Source organism: Miscanthus floridulus, chromosome 9, assembly GCF_019320115.1.
Source record: "Miscanthus floridulus cultivar M001 chromosome 9, ASM1932011v1, whole genome shotgun sequence".
In the NCBI taxonomy this organism is placed as follows: Eukaryota; Viridiplantae; Streptophyta; class Magnoliopsida; order Poales; family Poaceae; genus Miscanthus; species Miscanthus floridulus.
In genome coordinates this window covers 15,725,804-15,743,818 of record NC_089588.1, presented here as the reverse complement: position 1 = coordinate 15,743,818, position 18,015 = coordinate 15,725,804, and the positions used below count along the sequence as shown (strand labels likewise).

At 40.9% G+C, this 18,015-nt stretch overlaps 1 protein-coding gene across 1 annotated transcript; it reads right to left on the bottom strand.

Annotated features, from left to right (window-relative positions):
• Positions 1 to 16,670: 16,670 nt before the first annotated feature.
• Positions 16,671 to 18,015, bottom strand: LOC136481422 (probable calcium-binding protein CML36). Its single transcript, XM_066478770.1, has one exon. The coding sequence runs from the start codon at positions 17,547 to 17,549 to the stop codon at positions 16,923 to 16,925; it is 627 nt and encodes a 208-aa protein (XP_066334867.1). The 5' UTR covers positions 17,550 to 18,015; the 3' UTR covers positions 16,671 to 16,922.

The window sequence follows — 18,015 nt, the reverse complement described above, 5'->3', positions numbered from 1 at the left end:
ACGTGGCGGTACCTCGGCGTCAGAATACATGGCGCCAAACTCGGTGCCAACATCTGTTGTATTCAAAGCGTGTCATGAGAGAGAAGGGTGTGGGGACCGTCCGGTGAAGTGCATGTAGCAATGCAGTGCCTAGTAAGTCCGAAGCAGCTGGTGTAGCGACCGAGGTTGTGACGAGTCACATCAGCCAGCCCCTAACCATGTATGGATAGTCATTTCTTTAATACTAGCATATTTCATCTTATTGTACTATATTTGCTACTTTTGTTTGCGCGTAAGTTCTATGATTAATTAGTGTAACTAATTATTCATAAATAGAAATAGTTAAAATTAGAACAGTTATCTAATCATTTGTTTGCCTATTTTATTTTCTAAATGTTTTATTTGGTTCTCTTTTATAATTTTTCAATTTGGGTTCCATAGAAATAATCTGACAATTTTTTTTATTTTCTATATGTTTTATTTGGTTCTCTTTTATAATTTTTCAATTTGGGTTCCATAGAAATAATCTGACTATTTTTTTATTTTATGTATGTTTTTATTTGGTTCTCCTTTGATATTTTACAATTTAGTTTACATAGAAATAATCTGACAATCTTTTTTGTTTTTATTTTCTGTATGTTTTATTTTGTTCTCCTTTGATATTTTTTAATTTTTCTTACACATAGAAATAATCTGGCTAATTTTTTGTGTTATTTGGATAGTTTTTTTTTTGTTCATTTGATCTAGATCCTAGGGTCATGATAATCAACTGTTGCATGCACAGGAATCACTTGATTTTTTGTTTGTTGCCAATCGGAGAAATACTTGGGTTAATTCTTCGCTGAAAATTTAAAGATGTTTAAATCTTAGAGCGTGCCTAATGGGCGTTTCTTAGACTGCTCCTTTGCTCATTGGTCATGGAACCAGAGTCTTTACCTTGTGGAGTCAAAATCCGTAGAAGAGTCACTCCTTTATATAAAACCCGGTACTAGAAAAAGAACAATAATTTCTCTTTTATTCTCTTCACTGCTCCCTTCTCTCGTGCACGTTGTTGCTGTTAGAGACTTTTTTATATATATAAAACTAGTTCCACGTATAGGTTTAATTAATCCTCGGTTCTAAATATTGGGAACAATTTAACAGTGGATGTCAAGTTATTTATGAAAATTCGTTCCATACATTGATGTTGCCTTAAGAATACGTGTGCATCTTGCAAACATACTTATCATTCAAGTCGATTGTACACAATCACTTCTAAGTACTCTATGAATGAAGGAACATGTTCTCTCATGCAACAGTTGATTATCATGACCCTAGGATCTAGATCAAATGAACAAAAAAAACTATCCAAATAACACAAAAAATTAGCCAGATTATTTCTATGTGTAAGGAAAATTAAAAAATATCAAAAGAGGACAATATAAAACATACAGAAAATAAAAACAAAAAAGATTGTCAGATTATTTCTATGTAAACTAAATTGTAAAATATCAAAGGAAAACCAAATAAAAACATACAGAAAATTAAAAAAATAGTCAGATTATTTCTATGGAACCCAAATTTGAAAATTATAAAAGGGAACCAAATAAAACATACCGAAAATAAAATAGGCAAACAAATGATCAGATAACTGTTCTAATTTTAACTATTTCTATTTACGAATAATCAGTTACATCAATTGATCATAGAACTTATGCGCAAACAGAAGTAGTAAATATGGTCCAATAAGATGAAATATGCTAGTATTAAAGAAATGACTATCCATACATGGTTAGGGGCTACCTGATGTGACTCGTCACAACCTCGGTCGCTGCACCATCCGCTGCTCCTGACTTACCAGGCACTGCATTGCTGCATTCACTTCACCGGACGGTCCCCACACCCTTCTCTCTCATGCAGACATAGCGCGAGAGGGCCACACGCTTTGAATCCGAGCTCGACGCCACAGATCTTGGCGTCGAGTTCGGCGCCATATATTTTGGCGTCGAGGTACCGCCACGTGAACGCAACCTAGGATGTCCTGTTATGCACGGCCAGGTACCTCGGTGTCAAGATCTGTGGGCCCGAGACGTGTTACCTCGGCGACATGAGTACTGACGTCGATCCCTAAGGTCCAAAGATGAGTTTAAGTCTCACAGATGCCAAACTTAAATTTTCTTTAAAAAAAAGATCAAATTATAAATAATTAGGCATGCAATGCAACACACCACTTTGGGTCACAATCACACATGATAACTGATGACGGTGAGAACTGAAAAGGAGCGGAGAGCAGCTAGATGAAAAAGAGGCTGCTCCTTGCATTGTCGTCCCTGGCATCTCGCTCTTGCATGTGGCCCCTGACTGTCACTGAAAAGTGAGCACGAATGACCCTTTGCTTTTGACATGTGTGCGCATCGCAATGCATTTTCAGGTCCTTTGAGGATAGTCAACTAGCGACGACTCTCGAGGGGTTTCGCGGCCTCTCTCGCTTGCACGTGGCCGAGGACCTTGTACACTTTCACGCGAAGTTGCGACTGAAATTGCGGCTTTGCGAGTCCAGTCTCGAGTGTGGACATGGAAGGCTTATCAGGAGGGAATTTCGCTGCATTGCACTATGTTCAGGTTTAGCTGTCATTTATAAAGTAGGGATGTCTGATCCCTCCGACTCTGGCACAAAGTATGAGGCGGGTCCGATTAATTTGGGTTTAAAGAAATTAGGATATCTAAATTTAATACCCAAATTCTGGTTTGAGAAAATATAGTGCCAGATATTTTGGGTACTCAAAATTTCAGGTTCAGGGTCTGAGTATTCCCGAACTGCCTAAAATCATAAAACCATAAAAAAACTCAGAAGAAATAGAACTATAGCTACAAATTTAAGCAAGATAAATAACAACTCTTATTAGCATTTTAGGACAAAAATACAAGCATTACATCATGCATCAGTAGGCCGTAGTTACATCACTATTAACATCAGATAATAGTACACCCAATCAATTACAAATACTAAATAGTATATATACTACCTCCGTCCCGAAAAATGCAATTCTAATACAGTGTCACGTTTTAGTACCTTAAGTTTAACCAATTATAGATAAAAAGTATCCATATTTATGATACCAAATAAATACTATCAGATTAATTACGAAATGTATTTTTATGATAAATTAATTTAAAGATATAACTGTGAATATTATTCACTAAAAACTTGATTAAATGTGAACTATTTTTTATGGCACGCAACCCATAGTCGGGTGTTTCTGGATCGGGTCCAGGTAATTCAGGTTTGGATTTTGGGTATCGAGGTTTATGCCCCACCCCTACTCCCACCTTTCCGGCTCCCCTTCGCTCTATATTCTTGTGACATTTGCCCTCTTCTCAGTCATTGCCTCCAAGTTCGGTAGCCACGACCATGAGCTCCCTCCCCGTCAGACAACCCCTGACCTTGAGCTCCCTCACTCGACTGGGCTATTGGACCTGTGCCCTCCTGAAGCACTGCCCCGACCTTAGCTCCCTTGCCTAGAGCACTGCCCTTTCTCACAAGGTTGACCAACCACCTAGCCTTCTTAATGAAAAAAGAGCACTGTAACAAAACTTTCTACTCTTGCTTAATAAAAAACTTGCCCAAGGCACGATCTAAAAAAAAAACTAGCCTTCCAGACCTCGAGACGACTTCCTGGAGGCTCAGTCCTACTACAGTGAAAGGTCATAATGGTTAGATGGGGTGCATAGCGTATTAAAAATTTCTACAACAACACTTAGTAAATATGTTAGACAATCAAATGGAGAAGCGAGTGTTGCGCTAGCCTACTAAAAGAGCAAGCCACCTACCACAATTCTAATGACTATGACCAATAAGCACATAATTTGTTAAGTCACTATACTAAGTTAGTGAGCTCTCAAAGACTAACTAAAAAGCCTCACTAACCACCAGACTCAACGCAAGCTAGCTCTCAAAAATAATTACTCTAAAGAGCTTAGCTTACACACTAGAAATGTATTACAAGAGAGGATGGCTATGATTATACCGACATGTCGAGGTATGAGCCAATCACAAGATGGAGCCAATCAATCAATCATAAGATAACCAATGAAATCTTTGGACAAGGTGACACAATATTTTTTACCGAGGTTCACTTGCTTGCCAGCAAGCTAGTCCTCGTTGTGGCGATTCACTCACTTGGAGGTTCACGCGCTAATTGGTATCACACGCCAAACCCTCAATAGGGTGCCGCACAACCAACACAAGATAAGAATCACACAAGCCACGAGTAATCCACTAGAGTACTTTTTGGCTCTCCACCGAGGAAAGGTCAAGAACCCCTCACAATCACTACGATCGGAGCTAGAGACAAGCACCTTCCTCCGCTTGACGATCCTCGCTGCTCCAAGCCGTTTAGGTGGCGACAACCACCAAGAGTAACAGGCGAATCCTGCAGCGAAACACGAACACCAAGTGCCTCTAGATGCAATCACTCAAGCAATGCACTCGGATTCACTCTCAATCTCACAAAGATGATAAATCAATGATGGAGAGTGGGAGGGCTTTGGCTAAGCTCATAAGGTTGCTATGTCAATGCAAAATGGTCAAGAGAGTGAGCTAGAACCGGCCACATGCCTTAAATAGAGCCCCCAACCAAATAGAGCCGTTGGGCTCACACTACTCTACCTCCATGGGGTGACCGGACGCACAGGTCGGGTCGATCGGACACAGGACCCCAGCGTCCGGTCCACGGATCTACGCCACGTGTTCCTTCTTTTGATTCTCCATCGCGCGATCCCAACGGTTAGATTCGCCCGCGCCAGCACTCAAGTGACGACCGGACGCACAGGAGACAGGACTGGACGTGTCGGTGCCAACCTTGCTCGCGCGCGCCCGTGCCATCACCCAACGACCGGACGCGCCACTCCCCACGATAACCCAATGTTAGATCATTTCCAATAAGCATCCAAAGGCAATTTTTCACGACTGGTCGCGTCCGCTTAGGTGTGACCGGACCCAGGAAAGAGTCCGGTCCTTCTTCTCCTCTACGTGCCAACGCTTTGTGACTGACGTTAGCGTACGTCACCTCCTGACCGGATGCGGCTGCTGAGTCCAGTCGCTGCTAGAGCAGCGTCTGGTCACCTAGAGACAACCCCTTCTCAACTCACCGTTGATCATATGTGCTAACCACCAAGTGTATCACCTTGTGCACATGTGTTAGCATATTTTCACAAATATTTTCAAGGATGTTAGCACTCCACTAGATCCTAAATGCATATGCAATGAGTTAGAGCATCAAGTGTCACTTTGATAACCGCATTTCGATACGAGTTTCACCCCTCTTAAAAGTATGATTATCGATCCTAAATGTGATCACACTCGCTAAGTGTCTCGATCGCCATACCAAAAAGCTCCTATCAAATTTTACCTTTGCCTTGAGCCTTTTGTTTTTCTCTTTCTTCTTTTCCAAGTCCAAGCACTTTATCATCACCATGGTCACACCATCATGATGATCTTCACCATTGCTCTACCACTTGGAATAGTGCTACCTATCTCATAATCACTTTGATAAACTAGGTTAGCACTTAGGGTTTTATCAATTCACCAAAACCAAACTAGAGCTTTCAATCTCTTCCTTTTTGGTAATTGATGACAACCCTTTCACAAAGATATGAATTGAAATTCATTTGAATCCATGTTGCTTGCCCAAGCATATTTACCATATGTAAAAGGATATGGACAAGTTTTATGAACCCTAATTGGTAGCATTAGCTCCCCCTACATATGTGCTAAGAGTTAGGATTAAAGCTTACACATATACATGGATTTGAGTTGTAGGAGAGTAATGTCTACCAAATGATGCTAAGGTATAAGAGATGGACCTTTGAAGCATGCTACCAATCGGAGTGCACCGAATATACCATCCTTAGCACCATTGGTAACTAGACATCCTTAAAAACTAGAATATCCCATGAGATCAACATTAGAAGCAAGGGTCTAGTTAAAATAAACTTAAATCTAGTTACTCAACCTATGCATGCTAGTTTTTTATTTCATCAATCAAACATATAACTAGCAACCACCACGCAAGCATGGAATATTAATGTAAAACTTATGCTATGCAAGCAAACATATGAGATGCACATTCAAATGCACCAATCAAGTTTATGAGCTTGCTCCCCCTACTTGTGTGCTCAAAAGTTTAATTGATCCCCTTACTTTGCCATATATCTCACTATGTCAAAGTTCTCCCCCTTTGTCATTTAACCATATCTTTGTCATTTAACCTTATTTTTGTGCAATTTCTCCCCCTTTGTCATCAATGACCACAAAGGTTTAATTTTAGATAGGTTAAGATTATCAATGTTAATCAATGGGGTGAGTATCATTTTTCCAAAATTGGTCCAATCTAGAACACTTGCCAAAGATATTTAACTCGGTTTGATCCAAGGACAAGCTTCTTCACACCTCCAAATAAGGGTTATCTTGTACCATGTTGAGATAAACACTTGTAGCTCATTTTCTAGATCAAACACTAGATTCACAAGCCTACAAACATGTCATATGCTACCACTAGATCAAGTCAAGCATAGAAGCAATAGTGGTACCATACAAGCAATAAATTTATTTGATTTTCATGAATGAGCCTATAAGACATGAGGAATGACTAGATGCACTAAACATGTCCTTAGCAAAGGATGTATGCCATGTCAATCAACTTTTACCTTGGATTGCTCGAAGGAGAGACATGTCATATAAGTGGGGGTGCATCAACATATATTTAAGAAATCCAATATGTTCAACTCATTCCTTAGCTTGCAAAACATTTTCTCATCCAATGGCTTGGTGAATATATTGGCAAGTTGATCTTTGGTGCCCACACTCTCAATGCAAATGTCCCCTTTTTGTTAATGATCTCTTATGAAATGGTGGCGAACATCTATGTGCTTTGTTCTTGCATGTTGAACCGGATTGTTGGTTAACTTGATTGCACTCTCATTGTCACATAGCAATGGCACTTTCTTGAACTTGATTCCAAAGTCATTCAAGGTGGCCTTCATCCAAAGTATTTGTGCACAACAACTACCGGCGGATATGTATTCGGCTTCGGCGGTTGATAATGCAACACTATTTTACTTCTTTGATGACCATGAAACAAGTGATCTTCCCAATAGTTGACATGTGCCTGAGGTGCTCTTCCTTTCAACCTTGCATCCTGCATAATCCGAGTTAGAGTAACCAACTAGCTCAAACTTTGCTTATTTGGGATACTACAAACTAATATTTTATGTATGCTTCAAGTACCATAATATTCTCTTTGTAGCCTTCAAATGACTTTCTCTTGGTGAAGCTTAAAATCTTGCACACATGCACACACTAAACATGACATCTGGTCTTGATACGGTCACATAGAGTAGGCTTCCAATCATAGACCGATACAACTTTTGATCCACCATATTGCCACTAGCATCACTATCCAAGCTTCCATTTATCCCCATTGGTGTACTAATTGCTTTAGCATCATTCATGCCAAACTTCTTGAGCATGTCTTTGATGTACTTGCCTTGACTCATAAATGTGCCATTCTTCATTTGCTTAATTTAAAAACCAAGGAAGTAACTAAGCTCTCCAATCATAAACATCTCAAATTCATTTGCCATCATCTTTTCAAACTCCTCATAAAAATCTTGATTGGTTGATCCAAAAATAATATCATCAACATAGATTTGCAACATAAACAAGTTATTGCCTAGCTTCTTGGTGAATAGAGTGGTGTTAACCTTTCCCATCTTAAATCCCTTAGAGAGTAGAAAATCCCTCAATCTTTCATACCATGCTCTTGGTGCTTTTTTCAAGCCATACAAAGCCTTTCTCAACTTGTAAACATGGTTGGGCTTCTTCTCATCTTTAAAACCAGGAGGTTGCTCAACATACACAAGCTCATTAATGTACCCATTGAGAAATGCACTTTTCACATGCATTTGGTACAACTTGATGTTGTGGGCACAAGTATAGGCTAACAAGATTCTAATTGCTTTCAATCTTGAAACTAGGGTATATGTTTCTCCAAAGTCAAGACCTTCAACTTGAGTGTAACCTTGAGCCACTAATCTTGCTTTGTTCCTTACAACTATCCCATCTTGATCTTGCTTGTTGCGAAAGTCCCATTTGGTTCCTATCACATTATGATCCTTAGGCCTCTCTACTAACTCCCATACTTGATTTCTTGTGAAGTTGTTTAGCTCTTTATGCATAACATTCACCCAATCAATATCCAACAAGACTTCATCTATCTTCTTAGGTTTAATGGAAGACACAAATGAGAAGTGTTCACAAAATGATGCCAATCTTGATCTTGTTTGTACACCTCTTGAGATATCACCAATGATAGAATCTAATGGATGATCTCTTGTAATATTGGTTGGTTGGAGTATTGAAACATTGCTTGCACTTGCTTGATCATTGGGTTGAGATCATGTACTAGACACTTGATCTTGCACATTGTCATGAGAGCCACTTGTACTTGCTTGATTAGTGTCCATTTGCACATTTGAGTTAGAGAGTACTTGCACTTGATCATCATCATCATTCACATGCCTAGGCCTCAATTCACCAACATCCATGTTCTTCATGGCATTTGAAAGTTGAATGCCTCTAACATCTTCAAGATTCTCATTCTCATATTGGAAACCCTTGGTTTCATCAAATTCAACATCATGAATTTCTTCAAGAGTACCGCTTGCCAAATTCCAAACTCTATATGCTTTGCTTGTAGTGGAGTAGCCAAGTATGAATCCTTGATCACACTTCTTTTCAAACTTGCCAAATCTAGTGCCTTTCTTCAAGATATAGTATTTGCAACTAAAGATCCAAAAATATGCAATGTTGGGCTTTCTACCATTCAAGAGCTCATATGGTTTCTTCTTTTTTAATGGGTGACAATACAAGCGGTTGCTACAATAGTAAGCCGTGTTGATAGCTTCGGACCAAAATGATTGACTCATATTGTACTCACTCAACATTGATCTTGCCATGTCAATCAAGGTTCTATTTTTCCTCTCAACAAGGCTATTTGATTGTGGAGTGTACTTGGCCGAGAATTGATGTCTAATCCTAAAATCATAACACAACTCATCGATTCTTGTGTTCTTGAACTCACTACCATTGTCACTTCAAACTCTCTTGATGGTTGTTTCAAACTCATTTAGGGATGAAAACGGATCGGATACGGACGGATATCACCGATATTACATTTGTTTTTATATTTCTGTCCAGATTCGGATTCGAATACGGATAGTGTCAACTATGTCGGATAGGATACGATTGGGTATCGACATCATAAATATGTGATTTGAGTATTCGGATACGAATACGGTGTCGGATGTTGAATATCCGGACTCGGATATGGACATATCTCAACCCCTCTAAATGGATTCGGTTTTGAATACGGTCGGAAAATATTCGTATCATTTTCATCCCTAAACTCATTGTGTATGCCCTTAACAAATAATTTGAATGTTGCAAACACATCACTCTTATTCACTAGAAAGAATACCCAAGTGTATCTCATATAGTCATCCACTATCACAAAGCCATATTTGTTTCCACCGATGCTAGTGTATTGTGTTGGCCTAAACAAATTCATGTACAATAACCCAAATGCTTTACTAGTGCTCATCATGCTTTTCTTAGGATGGGTGTTTCCAACTTGTTTGCTGGCTTGACAAGAGCTACAAAGCTTATCTTTCTCAAACACAACATCTTTCAAGGCTCTAACCAAATCATGCTTAATCAATCTATTCAATTGTTTCATTCCAATATGACCAAGCCTTCTATGCCATAACCAATCCATACTAAACTTAGTGAACAAGCATGTTGACAATTTATCTTCACTAGCATTGAAATCAACCAAGTATAGATTCTCATATCTAAAGCCTTTGAAGATCAAATTAGAGCCATCTACACTTATGATCTCTACATCATCTACCCCAAATATGCATTTGAATTCAAGATCACACAATTGAGCCACGGATAGCAAATTGAAGTTTAAGCTCTCAACTAGCAACACATTTGAAATGCTCAAGTCATTGGATATTTCAATCTTACCAAGTCCTTTGACCTTGCCTTTACCATTGTCACCAAATGTGATACTATCATAACCATCATTGCCATTGGTATTGATTGAGTTAAACATTCTTGCATCACCGGTCATGTATTGAGTGCACCCACTATCAAGAACCCAATGACTTCCTCTGGCTTTTGTAATTGACCTACAAAAGAAGATCAATTCTTTTTAGGTACCCAAACTTACTTGGGTCCTTAAAGGTTAGTGACCAAGCTCTTTGGCACCCAAATGGCTTTCTTCTTTGAGCCCATCCATGGTGCACCAATGAACTTAGCCTTCACACCATTTATACCCTTAGTAAGCACATAGAAGGAATCAAGCTTAATAGAGGATATATTGGCTTGAGGCTTCTTTTCATGCAATTTTGCTCCACCTAACCAACTTGCTTGCAACTAGTGCAAAACCGACCATTATTCTTCACAAAACTAGTCTTGTGAGGAGCAAAAGCCGCCTTGCCTTTCTTGGGGATATAGCACAATCCCTCTTTGTAGAGAGAAGCACTTGGCTACCCAAGCACATAAGCAAGCGGTCCTCACCACCATAGGCCTTAGCCAAGGTATGATTGAGATCTTTTACCTCCTTCTTGAGTGTCTCATTCTCAACCATTAATGAGACATCACAAGTGAAACCATCACTACTAGATGAGCTAGAAGTGATATGCTACAAGAAGTGTTAGTGGGAGCAACAATGATAGGCTTATAGAATGATTCATCAATTATATCACAAGTTAAGCCTATGTCACATGTTACAACATGTTCCTTCTTATTTTGCTCATGAAGTAGAGAGGAATGAGCTTTCTTAAGCTTCTTGTGAGCCTTGTCAAGCTTCTCATAGGCTTCCTCTAGCCTTTCATGAGATGCATTGAGCTCATCAAAGGCTTGCTTAAGGGCTTTTAGTTCCTTCCGCAAGCTTTTGCATTTCCTTCTCTTAATGTTAAAATGTTCCTTAGCATCATCTATCATGTCAAGTAGTTCATCTTTAGTAGGTTCATCATCATCACTATCACTTCCATTTTTATTTTCGTTATCATGTTCCTCATCACAAGTTTGTACCTTAGTGGCCTTAGCCATTAAGCATGATGGATTGTCAAAGAGAGAATGCTTCTCATTGATAGCAATGCTTGCAAGAGCCTTCTTCTTGGTGGTCTTGTCATTATAACTATCATTATCATCACTTGAGGAAGCAAAACTATCCCAAGTGACCAAATATGAACTACCCTTTTTCTTCTTCTTGATAGTCATTTTGTCCTTCTTCTCTTTTTTTCTTCTTGTCCTTCATCTTGCTCTTCTTGTCATCATCATCATTGTCGCTATTGTATGGGCATTGAACAACAAGATAATCCTTGCTTTCATACTTGAGGCATCTTCTTGATTCTTTCTTGTTCTTAGATGAAGACTTCTTCCTTCTAGCATGGTAGCTCTTCTTCACCATGAACTTTCCAAATCTCTTGATAAAGAGAGCCATCTTCTTATCATCCATCTCATCAAAGCTAAAGTCTTTATCTTCACTTGATGATTCTTGCTTTGCCTTGCCCTTGGATGATGTGGCATTGAATGCCACTCTTCTTCTTCTCATCCTTCTTCTCATCTTTCTTCTTCTTCTTTTCTTCCTTCTCATCATCATCTACATATGTGTCATCGGTCATCACATCTCTCAACACTTGGTTTGGTGTCATAGTGTCCAAACCACTCCTCACTAGAATAGTGACCAATGTGCTAAATCTTCAAGGTAAGCATCTCAAAAACTTATGGGAGAAGTCCTTATCCTTCACTTCTTCTCCAAGTGCTTTGAGATTATTGATAAACACTTAAAGTCTATGGAACATCTCCAGTACACTCTCATCATCACTAGCAAACTTCTCCTTGAGGATGTATGCCTTAGCACCCCTCAAGGCTTGAGTGCCCTCAAATGATTCCTCCAACTTCTTCCATGTCTCATGAGCCATCTCAATGTTCTTGATTTACTCAAATGTTCTCTCATCCAATGCATCATGAATGACACTAAGAGCAATGCCGTTGTTTTGGAGTAGCACTTCTTCGGCGGTGGTGGGAGCTTCCTCATTGGCAATCTCAATCTTGATCTCCACTACCTTCCACACCTTCATATTGATTGACTTGATATATGCTGTCATCTTAGCCTTCCAATAGAGATAGTTGGAGCCATCAAATTGGGGTAGCTTTTTGGTGTTGATTTAAGCCATTTTGACACCAAAGATTGTTAAGCCTCAAATCACGGTGACCAGAGCTCCGATACCAGGTAAAAGGTCCTAATGGCTAGAGGGGGGTGAATAGCCTATTAAAATTTTTTACAACAACACTTAGCAAATATGTTAGACAATCAAATGGCGAAGCGAGCGTTGCGTTAGCCTACTAAAAGAGCAAGTCACCTGCCACAATTCTAGTGACTATGATCACTAAGCACACAATTTGTTAAGTCACTATACTAAGTTAGTGAGCTCTCAAAGGCTAACTAAAGAGCCTCACTAACTACTAGACTCGACGCAAGCTAGCTCTAAAAATAATTACACTAAAGATCTTTGCTTACACACTAGAAATGTAATACGAGAGAGGATGGCGATGATTATACCGACGTGTCGAGGTATGAACCAATCACAAGATGGAGCCAATCAATCAATCACAAGATAACCAATGAAATCCTCGAACAAGGTGACACAAGATTTTTTAACCGAGGTTAACTTGCTTGCCGGCAAGCTAGTCCTTATTGTGGCGATTCACTCACTTGAAGGTTCACACGCTAATTGACATCACACTCCAAACCCTCAATAGGGTGCCACACAACCAACACAAGATGAGTATCACACAAGCCACGAACAAACCACTAGAGTACCTTTTGGCTCTCCACCGGGGAAAAGTCAAGAACCCCTCACAATCACCACGATCGGAGCTAGAGACAAGCAGCTTCCTCCGCTCGACGATCCTTGCTGCTCTAAGCCATCTAGGTGGCGATAAACACCAAGAGTAATAGGCAAATCCCACAGCGAAACATGAACACCAAGTGCCTTTAGATGCAATCACTCAAGCAATGCACTCGGATTCACTCTCAATCTCACAAAGATGATGAATCAATGATGGAGATGAGTGGGAGAGATTTAGCTAAGCTCACAAAGTTGCTATGTCAATGCAAAATGGCCAAGAGAGTGAGCTAGAACCGGCCACATGCCTTAAATAGAGCCCTCAACCAAATAGAGTCGTTGGGCTCACACTGCTCTGCCTCCACGGGGCAACCGGACGCATAGGTCGGGTTGGCCAAACACAGGACCCTAGCGTTCGATCCATAGATCTACGCCACGTGTTCCTTTCTTTGATTCTCCACCCCACGATCCTAACGGTTAGATTTGCCCACGCCAGCACTCAACTGATGACCAGACGCATAGGACACAGGACCAGATGCGTTGGTGCTAGCCCTGCTCACGCATGCGCTCGTGCCATCACCCAACGACCGAACGTGCCACTCCCCATGAAAACCTAGCATCAGATCATTTCCAGTAAGCATCCAGAGATGATTTTTTGTGACCGGACGCGTCCGATTAGGTGTGATCGGACCTAGGCCAGAGTTTGGTCCTTCTGCTCCTCTACGCGCCAATGCTTCATGACTGACGTCAGCGTACATCACCTCCTGACAGGTCATAGGCCCAGCGCGTCACTGATCGGACACGTCTGCTGAGTTTGGTAGCTGCTAGAGCTGCGTTTGGTCACCTCGAGATAGCCCCTTCTCAACTCCAACTTCACCACCCTTGGTCATATATGCTAACCACCAAGTGTATCACCTTGTGCACATGTGTTAGCATATTTTCACAAACATTTTCAAGGATGTTAGCACTCCACTAGATCCTAAATGCATATGTAATGAGTTAGAGCATCTAGTGGCACTTTGATAACCATATTTTCATACGAGTTTCATCCCTCTTAATAGTACGGCTATCGATCCTAAATATGATCACACTCGCTAAGTGTCTCAATCACCAAACCAAAAAGTTTCTATCAAGTTTCACTTTTGCCTTAAGCTTTTATTTTTTCTCTTTCTTCTTTTTCCAAGTTCAAGCACTTGATCATTACCATGGTCACACCATCATCATAATCTTCACCATTGCTCCACCACTTGGAATAGTGCTACCTATCTCATAATCACTTTGATAAACTAGGTTAGCACTTAGGGTTTCATCAATTCGCCAAAACCAAACTAGAGCTTTCATACAGGCACCGTGCCCTGCCGGCCACCCCTACTCACAAAATCCCCTTCCCGCCAGCTACCCCTGCTCATCACAAGCTAGTTGTCTGAGTCAACATGCTTAGCAGTCATGATGTCCTACTCACCGGTCGCCCTCTCGTACTTGAGCTCCTTCACCTCGAGCTCACCCGAAGGGGCTCGGTTGTCGTGTGTGGAGTATGGAAGATGAGAGGAAAAAGATAAAATTAAATAAGAAAATATATGTGATATATAAATGGGTCGCAAAAATTAAGGATCCTAATTTGAAGGCTCCTGCTAGAGCTGAGCCAAAAAAGACCCTCAAAAGAAAGGGAGGTGTTTAGGTCCTGATTTGAGAACCATTGCTGGAGTTGTTCTAACTAACCTAGTTGTCAAAGTATATCCTAACTTTATTGGAGTGTTTTCACAAATATGAATTTATTAATTTTACACATCAAAGGTAGCAAGTTCAACCTAATGTCTTTATCACCGGATTCGAATCCATGGCACATATTCTCGCATTGGGCTCCCACTCTTGTGTTGTCCTATTGCATTTATTGATTTCATATATTTGTCTCAAAACACAACAATCATTTAGCTAATACATTTACTCCCTCCGTCCTGTAATATAAAACATTCTAGCATTCAAAATTTATCCTCAAATATAATGCACTCTAGAGGACAAAAAACCAATTTTACATTAAATACTTTCCATTATCAACCAATCACCATTAATCACGTTGGTGATAGCGTCTGATTAGGAAATAAAATGAAGGTACATGCGTCTTTTATGTTCTCTCTTAATTTGTATTAAAATTTCTAAAATGCACTATATTACAGGACAGAGGGAATAGGTTTTATAATGTACAGATTGGCACAAGACATAAAAAGTGTTGATAATGACATTGATGGCCTTAATTGCCCACTACAGTGCAACAAAAAATGGAGTAATGATGAATCAAGGCTATCATAGTACAAATAAAGGCCCCCATATTCTAGTTCCATGATCTAAATACTAAAATATATCTTTTTTTTCTCAAACGTAGCTCAATCATACTATTGATCAAAAGGCAAAAATTAAGCTCAAAGAAAACATGGACTATATAAATTATAGCACAATATCTTGGTTGCGTATATTAATGTTAAGGGTAAATTGATATTGGGCATTTGGACCTAGCTCAAGGGTGAAATCTTATACTATTAGTAATTGGAGACCACAACAGAGTCTTGTTCTCATGAGGTGCTACAAAAACAAAAGGATAAATCTTAGGAATTCTAACAAAAATCATAACATCCAGCCATCAATTTAGTAAACCCTAATCATCTTTGACAACAAGTTATTAGATCTAATATGTCTCTTTTAAAAAATACCTCAATATGCCACTATAAAAATAACATAAAATAACCTCCCTAAAATTACATCTAAACACATGGACCATTATGAGAGATAATTTAAAGTAACCTTAAAAATTTGTGCCTAAATTATCCACCTATAACTATAAAGATAACCTGAAATAAGTATTAATTTGTGCCTAAATTACTCATATATAGCATTACCTACATTTGTATAGAAATTAAACATATCTGTTATTAATACATATGTTAAGTAACCCTTAATTGTGCATATAAAATATTCAATATCCTCTCAAATTTCCTTCTAAACTACTGGCATCTACTATTTAAAAAATAGCCATAATATATATAGGGTAATTCCTTTCTATATATATACTCAATACTCACTTCTATTCTACCTCTTTTACTATATAAAAAATATTAGTTTAAAGTAAACATACATACTGTGTGTTAGTGTACCTGCATTCATAGCTGATGGATGCATTGATAGAGTAAATTCAACATCTAGAGCAATGAAACGATTGTTTATGGAAATATAGTAAAATCCATCTTGTAAAAGATTATCTTTTAAATTAAAGGTGTTTATTGAGTTCTAACATAATAGATGGATAGCAAAGAGTTCCAGCTTAAAAGATGGATAAAAATTCAATGACTCAAAATTTGAAAGCTAAAATCTAGATTCATGGCATCACGACACATGGGTTGCTGAAGCTACACATAACCACATATTGAAGACAAACATATGAGTGATGCAAAAGGGGGAAACAATGAAAATGGATGAAAATCATATAGAATAGTTGGTAAATCTATCACAACCGGATAGAGATCATGGAGTATCTAGTTAGATATACAACAGGGATATAGATGACCTGTACGTCAACACAAACATTTTTTTCATTGGCATGCAACGTGTCTATCAAGTATCAATATTGAGACATTTGTAGTGAATTCATTACTTTTAAGAAGGATAGGGTGTATATGTTTGTGTTTATAAGAGTGAGTGTACGCGTTGGTATGTATACGAGCATTTTTCATATGTTTCGCGGGAAAACAAATTTATTGGTCCACCAATCTCTGAATTGGAAAAGAACAACAAAATCTCTGGATTGGGAAAGAAGACACGATGTAGTACGAGTATTAACTGACATCGATCGATGACACCAAAAAAACAGCTGCACATAGGTAGGTACAGATTTGGCGACAGGGAAGAAGAAACACGAGGAGCCGAATGCACGCCAACACCGACACTACAGTAGTGCCAAACAAACTAGCAGCAGCTAAGACAGACAGCAAGCATCACGCTGCCGCCCCCTGCGGCATCATCATGCGCGAGAACTCGTCGAAGCAGACGAAGCCGTCGCCGTCGGCGTCGACGCCGCCGATCATGCGCCGGCAGTCGTCGACGGAGCAGGCCTCATCGCCGAGCGAGGCGAGCACGGCGCGGAGCTCCTCGGCCGAGATCCGGCCGTCGCCGTCCGCGTCGAACACCGCGAACGCGTCGCGGAGCTCGGCCTCGTCCTCGGCCTCCGCGGCCGCGGCCGCCTCGGGCGCCAGCCCGGCCGCCTCCGCCTCCGCCAGCACCGCCGCCAGCTCCGCCTCGCTCCGCACCACCCGGCGCAGCGCCACCTCCAGGTCCTCCCGCGTCACGGGCACGGCGGCTAGTACCGGCGGCCTCGGCTTATTCGGCTTGCCGTTGCCGCCGCCCCCGGCGGACGACGACGACGACGCGGATCGGATTGGGAGTGGGAGGACGGTGCGCGGCGTCGTGGCGGCGGACGGCGACGCGCACTCATCGGACGAGGAGGAGGAGGTGGAGCCGAAGGAGCCGCTCTTTGATCCCTTCGTCTTCTTCTTGCTGATCGTCTCCTGCTGCTTCTTGCCGGAGGAGGACGACGAGCCGAAGAAAGGCATGCTCAGCTTCATGGCCGGCGATCGGTGTTGCGTACCTTGCACTTCCAGGCGAGGGATTCGAGGATCGATGGATTGCTCGAGAGTTAGGGAGCGGATCAGGGGAGGAAGGAGGCAGGAAGACGAGGGGTGGAGAAGACGAGGAGTTATAGAGGGCGCGAGGAACGGGGGAAGTGAGCTTCCACGAAGCTTCGCGCCCGGCCGGCGCGGGAAACTAACGGCCGGTTCGTTCGCACTCGCACGGGGGACGGGGGCGAGGCCTACCTGATGACCGACCTCACCGAAAACTCTCCTCAGTCCTCACCCCCGACACGCGATGCGATTCTCTCGCTCGCCTCCGATTTGAAGGCTTCTTCCTCCTCTCTGGATCCCATCGTCGTCGTGAGCTATAGGTGTGCGTACACGTACGGCGGAGATGGATGCGTCGTACGTCGTCGTCGTCGACGGCGCGATCCTTTACATACTACTGCATGCAGCACCG

Coding starts and splice junctions, on each gene's coding strand:
- LOC136481422 (XM_066478770.1), bottom strand. CDS start 17,549: ATGAAGCTGAGCATGCCTTTCTTCGGCTCGTCGTCCTCCTCCGGCAAG.